Source organism: Phaethon lepturus, unplaced genomic scaffold (genome assembly GCF_000687285.1).
Source record: "Phaethon lepturus isolate BGI_N335 unplaced genomic scaffold, ASM68728v1 scaffold47609, whole genome shotgun sequence".
Lineage (NCBI taxonomy): Eukaryota > Metazoa > Chordata > Aves > Phaethontiformes > Phaethontidae > Phaethon > Phaethon lepturus.
The window spans coordinates 127-7,291 of record NW_010564968.1 but is presented as its reverse complement, the minus strand read 5'-3'; the positions used below and the strand labels follow the sequence as shown (position 1 = coordinate 7,291).

Sequence of the window (7,165 nt, the reverse complement as noted above, 5' to 3'; positions counted from 1 at the left end):
AGGAGCGGGTGAGGAGACGGGAGCGGAGGCGCCCGCGAGCGCAGACCCACAGGGCAGCTCTCCCAAGCCGAAAACCTCTTTAACCCGGGACCCTTTGGGCTGCCCAGCCAGGGAGGAAGGGGCCAGGAGCAGCAACCCTCACGCACCAGAGGGACCAGGGAGCACGCTAGGCAGATCCTGCCTGGGGAGAGAAGGCTGGTTTTCGCTCTGCGGCACCGCAAAAGATAGTGACAGACTGCGCACGTTTGTTGAAAAAACAGTATTTTTTTAAAGATTGGGATTTGCAGTTTTGGAGTTTCCTCCCCTGCAATTCATATTCAAGGATGACCCAAGTGCCCATCAACAATCAAACCACTGTGCAGCAACCCGGGAGCCTCAGCAATTATGAAGATAATGGTGCCCTCCTCCTCCTCCTCCTCCTCTGCCTCCTCTCCCGAGGAATGGGGGAAGGGCAGGGAGCACGGGGAAAAGAAAATCAGCAAAGAGAATGATAATGTAATTCCCTCTCACCGACAGCAACAGAAAGCTGCAATTAGACTTCTCTGATCAAAACGCTAGACAAAATTCCATGGAATTTTTACAGTAGATCTAAAGCACGAGAAACACTCAGTTCGCCTTCACCGAGAAGTCACCTGCTTGTGAAATGCAGCGCACGTGCAAGCGTTTGCGTGCACAGGCAGCGTACGGAGCCGCCTCTACCCTTTGTGGGAGCCGTTCGCAGCACCCCAGGGCGTGAGGTCGCGTACATCTGCCCCGGCTATTCAGAGGCTCCATCGCTGCAGGGTGCGAGCGCCCGCAGGAACGCGTGAATTTTCCGTGCACCGCCCAAACCTGGGCAGAGCAGCGCTACTGCCCCGGCTACGGGCTGCGTCTGCGCTAGCGAGCTGCGCAGCGCAGGACGAGCGGAGCTGCCGAGAGGTCTTGCTCCGCACGGCGTCCAGCCCGGTCCCAGGGACCGAACACGAGTGCGCAGGGGGGAGCGCTGGGTGCGCTCCCAGCGGGTACCTCTCTAGTTTCATCCGAAAGGGATCGCCTTCACGGGCAGAGACCCCAGCACGCTGCAGCGCAAAGCACGCCACGCGGGGACCGTCAGGATCGCTTCACAAGCGCTCTCCTGATCCCAGCTGATGCCGTGGCACCTCCTGCCTTGTCCAAGGGCTGCCAGACACCTGCGATGGGCGAGGGAAGCGATGCTCGGTCCTCGGCCAGGAGCAGCCTGCTTTTCTGCCAGCCCTGTACCAACATTTCCACGCAGCTGTCAGTTACGCAGCGCGTATGACACGGGAAGAGGGAGTGGACTTTTTAGCCAAAGCTATCAACTTCTTCCCTCTTTCTTTCATCGCTTCCTTTTAGTGTTCTCTGCAGCAAGGTGCTATTCGCCCCTAACACTACCGGTGCGCTACTGCGTTACTGCTGCTCTGCACTGGTGTGATTCAAGGAATTGACAGCAGGGCAGCAAAGAACCAGCCCCCAAATTAAGGCAATACAGCTAGGACCAAGGGGCGAGGTAAAGAACAATAAAACCAACCATCAGATGCCAAAATGTGGTGACTTAAGTGCTCAGGCACTTGGAAGAGGTTCCACCAAGATGCTTTTAGGGGCTCAGTTTTTTTCTGAACCTGAAATACAGCTATTTGGAAGGCAGCTGCAGCACGACATCACAGCCATCGTGCACGCTTACCCTCTGAAGGGCGTTCACTGCAACCCACTGCGTTACCTTGCATGACGATGAACTCAGGCAGCCATCAATACTCACTTTGGAATTGGCACCCGAATTATTGTCCCATCCACTTCTGGGTTCAGGTTCATGCCACTCTCCCTTATAGCCTTCGTAGCTGCAGCTGTGCTCTGTAAGACAGATCAAACGGTAAAGGGAATTAGGAAATAATCATTCCCATATGCCAGAACTCTGTCAATAGTTGGCAATCCATCTCCACAGAACATGGAAACATTTACTTCTGTTACCAGTAAGATCAGGAAGTTACATTGGTGCGGAGAGCTTTGATCAAACCGAATGGGAAACTACGGCCGCGCTCGGAATCGGGGTAGGGGGGCACGAAGAGGGGAAAAGGGGAAGGGAAGCAACAACAAAAGAAAACTGTTTTGCTTCTTTGAAACTATTTGAATGGTTTGAGGCAATGCAGAGTGAAACCGCAATAAATTCCCAAGGCATAGCCTGACTGTGGCGAAGGAGATGAAAGATTCTGAGCATTTAAAAATTCCAGTTGAATGTTTCCCACTAGAAATCACACAGTGCCAATTTAGAAACATTAACTAACTTAACCACTTCAGCACTACAACATAACCACATTACAGCAGGGCAGTAGCAGCTGGCTGAGAAATACAGCCTGTGCCCAGCTCCATGTTTATTTTACAGCTTATTACTTAGGATTAACTTCTCCAAACTCAATCACTGCTGGGCTGACGTTCTGCTCTGCTTAAAAGGTGGGGTGCACAGGTTTGCCCGTTAACTGCAAAGTGATTAAAAGGCTTCCTTCCCCATCCCAGCGCACTGGTGTACCTCTACAGTGTGTCAGGCTTTATGGCTAAATGGGAGTTTTGCTGGGAGCTCCCGCAGCGCTCCGCCAGGTTGCTTCGTTCTCGACATTGACAATAACAAGACCGACCGAGTCTGTATTCTTGTGGCACTCGTGTGGCTTTTCTTACAAGTCACGTTGCTATTTCTGATACTCCTTCCCACCGTTAACTTTAGCTCCAGGCTGCTGCAGTAGACTGTATTTATGAAGTTCAGCTTTTGCTAACTGAGGCACAAACTAAAGCTTTGCATATTTGTTTAGGTCTCCGGCACGCGACATTGCTGAACGAAATGAATGCTCTGCTAGCGTTTTGTAAGACATAACTGCTGTCCTCTAGAACACAAGAAGGGCAGAGAAAATGTAACCAAGCTGATCTCAGCACGTTAGGAATGTAAACGTGTTATTCTATGGACGGTGCTTGCTCTGTAAGAAAGAAATGCTCAGTAAAAGCTGTATTGTTTAACATACATATTGAAGGAAACAGAGGAAGGGAAAATACTGCAATATTGCCCCCATGCTCTTGCAGCCCATGAAATTAATAGCTGTGTTTAAAAGACATAGTCCTGTTTGTTTACATAGCTCTCGGGCAAACAGAATTTGGCCCTGCAAGTCCTTTTCTATGATTATTTTCTTTCCCAGACTCTTCAGGCATTTTTATTTGCCCTCCAGTGCCACGAAGCACTGGCTATACGCTGTGAATAAAGACATCAAGTCAACGTGTCTGTAACGGTTTTAAAGACTTCAATCTATCTATAGAACAGTTATGGTATAAAACAACTACATTGAGAGAAATAGTTTTACCCCTAGTTCCAATGAAAAATGGCCCTTTGGCTTAGAAAGCAAATGTGGGCAATGGTATATAGCGTGATATTTAATTTCTCACATGCCCATTTCTCAGTCTGAGCTCCTGCTTGCACACAGGCTGTCATGGGGCGACTTCCCCGGCCCCCTCCGCTCCGGCTCTCCGAGGCACCTCGGCGCACTCGCCGATGAGGGGCTTTCATTCTTCAAAGCCATTATACATGCTGGATGCACTTTAAGAAACACTTAGGCATCAAGTGCCTTACGCTGACCTCCTCTGAGACTTTGCTGACTTAATTAATTGGGGAAAGCCTTTGCAAAATAAATACAGATAAGCTTTGGCAAACCTCCAGACCTGGAGCGGGACGAATAACTAACCTTGCGCTTGTCACTGCTCCTATCTGCGCGGCTGCCTGGCGCGCTCCGTGTGCGCCCGCCGCAGGGGACCACTAGTGCTTGATCCTGAGGTGGGATTCAGATTTGCTGCCTCATGTAGGGGCAAGTCTAACTAAGGCTCCTGCAGGAACCGAAGGGAACTCGGCTCTCGCAGAGGATACGTCCAAGCACCTCATTTGGGTTCTGACCTGCGGGCGCTGCCCAGGGAGGAGCTTGCTAACCTCAGCGCTGCCCGCGTCGGGCCCTGTGACAGCACTTAGCACGGGCCCTGCCTGGTCCTACCAGGGAGGCTTTTCAAAAGCTCGTAGACTACCTGAGCAGCTTCTTCCATGAGCTGTCCGGGGGTGTCACCCGCCCTGGCGATAAGTCAGCAAGTTTTAGAGGAGTTTGATGGTGTCCCCAGCACAAATACCGACTGTTCCAACTACGCGTCTGGTTCTGTGCACGGCCACATCTTCATAAGGAACCGAAATGACATAAATACAACGTGGCAGATGCAGCATCACTTCCACGTGTGTAATTCAGGTGAACCAAAGGAGATCGTGCGTGTGCTCAAGGCTACCGCGTGCCGTAAAAGCGTGGGAAATGGGGAGACCCGGCAGGGCACAGTTACTCCAGGCATCCGGTCTGCGCCACGCTCGGCGCCGCTTTTCAACCGCGCTCTTGCAGATCCAGCTGGTGGGAAACCAGTCTATGAGCAAACTCCTCATAGTGTGGCATTTACTGGATACGACCCCGCGAGCAATCGCGGCCTGACGGGCAGCACATAACTCTCGTCTGACCCCCGTGCCGCCGCACGCGAGATGCTCTGTGCACCAGGCAGGGCTGGAGAGTCGAGAGCAAAATACCGCTTCTGTTTTGTGTCAGCCAGAAGGCGACATGCAGCCCGGCCAGAGCTCTCACCCCTGCCAGGTTTGACTGATTTTGTCTAACTGCTCCTTCACTCAGCATCAACCTGTTTGTGCCCATGGTAATGATCAATTCTTCGCAATGCCTTCGGTAACGTGTCCTTACCTCTGGAAAATTGGTCATGTTCACTATAATGAGCTGCGGTGACTTCTGTGAGATCTGCCCCAGCTGGTTCAGCGGAAACTTCCCATCTTTTGTCATCACGATTATGTGATCGAGGGCCCCTCAAAAGAATCAAACACAGGGGAGTTTCAGTACGATGCTGAAGAAAAGCGCGTACGCAGTGTCCCACTTCCCTTCTAGTATGCAAAATATAGATGTTACAAAAGAAAAAAAAACATGTTTATTCAGACTTCAGGTGCTGTTTGTGCTCGTGCATCCCCTGTGGTATGTGCAAGCTAAATACTTCAACGCTACTCTAAAGCACAAAAACATGAGAACAAAACTCCTGTTTGTTTTTGTTACTAGAATAAGAAAACTAAGCAAGATTGTTAAGAATTAAAAGGAAATGGTTATTTTTTAATTCTTAGAACTTAAAGAAAATCAAAATGTTGTTATAAAAATCAAGACAACTATTGTCTTTAACTTAGCTGTGTTCTCTTAAACCCCTCATTTTTTTTTCCAGGTCCCAAGAGGAGGTGTTGTACACTGCTTAATTTAAAGTATTCAGTTTCTCCCTGAGCTACACTTAATCTGCTCTCTAGTTTCTGCTGCAAAATGTTAACAGGCCAAAAGGCACATGGGACAAGAGGTACTTTATCAGTGCAATTAAAAAAAAAATACCTATGGTTAAAATAAATAGTTAAGAGACTGAGCTATGCTTTCCAACTCCATTAAAGACTGAAGTGCCCCTGCCAGCGCTGGGGTGGTGAATGATTCAAATTTGGTCGTTGTTTAATGTTAAATTTTATCCCTGAAACTCGATCCTACTTACAAATACCTATGTTCGGAGTGCTATAGTAACCGTAGCTTAGTCAAATATACTCACATTTCTTCCTGAAACACAAAATTCACTAAGCGGATGAGGCTTGTAAAGATCACTAACCACAAAGACGCACAGCAAAAAAAAGTTTGTATATGCCAGACACCAGCCTGATGGCAATTTCCAAAAGGCTAATTTAATGGCAATTGGATTTTTCCTGCCCTACTACACCATTAGCTGACAACCTGCTTCTTCATCACATCTGCAAACAGTTCCGTTAGACACTTTTGACATCTCCCACTTACAAAAGCTATTTCCAGGAAGCTATTAACAAAAATGGATTCTTCCTGGTCAAGCTCAGGGTGAAGAAAGCCTTTAGCTGGGGACGTCAAGGTTGTAGTAATTGGGTGCCCAGTGAATAACTCAATAAAAATAAATTTGGAAAAAATCAGAGTTCCCAGTTACTAGGATTCATATCCTTATTCACAGGCAATAGAGCATCATACAAGAAAGTTACCAACCTGGTGAGGTTCTAACACTGAGATTTCTGCTGAAGTCTTCTTTCAGAGCTTCTACCACTGCCTGCATGTCTTCATTGGTTTCCTCCAAATTGATAATATCCTCAACTAGGGCAGCACTGATATTCACTCTGGCTTGACTCTGCCCTTTACCTTTAGCTGCAGATTACACATAAAAATAATCTGTTTCTGACAACAGCTGTTGCATTAGAAAGAAGAAAGAAGACATTAAAACCCCTGTTAGAGTCAGAATTGAGTCTAAGGTAAACCAAAGTGACTGTATTTTTAAATGAGCAAATAGCCCAGCACTTGAGCACATAAGCCCAAGTATATTTGTAGGTCACGCTGCGTGCACCGACTCCAGCGTGGACTGTGACGACTGCTACCTACTGCCCCAGCGCAGCAGCAGCTCCACGCGCCACCTCTCCCGTGGGAAGGGCTAAGGTTTCCGGTACGCTGCACGAACCGGCCGGCAAACCAGCTCCTCCGGAGCGGTGTTCTGCCTAAGGCAGATCCACACTGGTACACGAGAAAAAAGGGATAAGAAGAGAAATCCTGGCAACAGACTGAGGGGTCGGAAACACTAGGAAAAAGGCTGCTGCCTTTACCTTTTTTGGTAGCTAGCTGTCTGGTCAGCAGCATCTGATGGACACAGTGCCGGCAGCCATGCGGGAGCAGGGCTGGGCAGCCTGCGGGAGCCCGCGGTAGCCCCCGTGTCACTGCGAACGAAGAACGATAAAGCAGGGAAGGCAGATGACGGAAGCATCTTAGTGCCATAGCCATCGTTCCCAGCTCTTCTCTAGCTCACCTAGAAAAGAGAAAAGGCAGGTGGTCCACTCAGCGTGCCGAAAAGAAATGGATTCAAGTGTCAGTTGCACCTATGGGTGCCAGGTGACAGTTCGGCAACGTGGGCAGTGGGTCCGGGCATACTGCAGTGACCAAGAGGTAAATTCAGTGGAAGCGGCTCAGTGGCAGCTGGACCGTAGCCACGTTATCTGCGCGGCCTCTGCACATCCGTCCAGAGGGACACGGGCCTGGGACGCAAAAGCCACGTCTGCCAAGCAGGGACAGCTCGTCAAAGC

At 49.4% G+C, this 7,165-nt stretch overlaps 1 protein-coding gene across 1 annotated transcript; it reads right to left on the bottom strand.

Moving 5' to 3' along the window:
* Positions 1-252: 252 nt before the first annotated feature.
* Positions 253-6,884, bottom strand: MRRF (mitochondrial ribosome recycling factor). Its single transcript, XM_010295035.1, has 5 exons — positions 6,692-6,884; positions 6,087-6,242; positions 4,749-4,867; positions 1,753-1,848; positions 253-419 (listed from the first exon to the last, which is right to left on the bottom strand). Exons 1-4 carry the CDS (start codon positions 6,864-6,866, stop codon positions 1,753-1,755), a joined length of 546 nt encoding a protein of 181 aa, XP_010293337.1. The 5' UTR covers positions 6,867-6,884; the 3' UTR covers positions 253-419.
* Between the last annotated feature and the right edge of the window lie 281 nt (positions 6,885-7,165).

What these genes read in the sequence shown, in the direction of transcription:
- MRRF (XM_010295035.1), bottom strand. Translation starts at nt 6,866, where the DNA reads ATGGCTATGGCACTAAGATGCTTCCGTCATCTGCCTTCCCTGCTTTAT. An exon ending in ACAGCTAGCTACCAAAAAAG is followed by an intron (nt 6,243 to 6,691) that starts GTAAAGGCAGCA and finishes TGTAATCTGCAG; the next exon opens with CTAAAGGTAAAGGGCAGAGT. An exon ending in CAGTGTTAGAACCTCACCAG is followed by an intron (nt 4,868 to 6,086) that starts GTTGGTAACTTT and finishes GATTCTTTTGAG; the next exon opens with GGGCCCTCGATCACATAATC.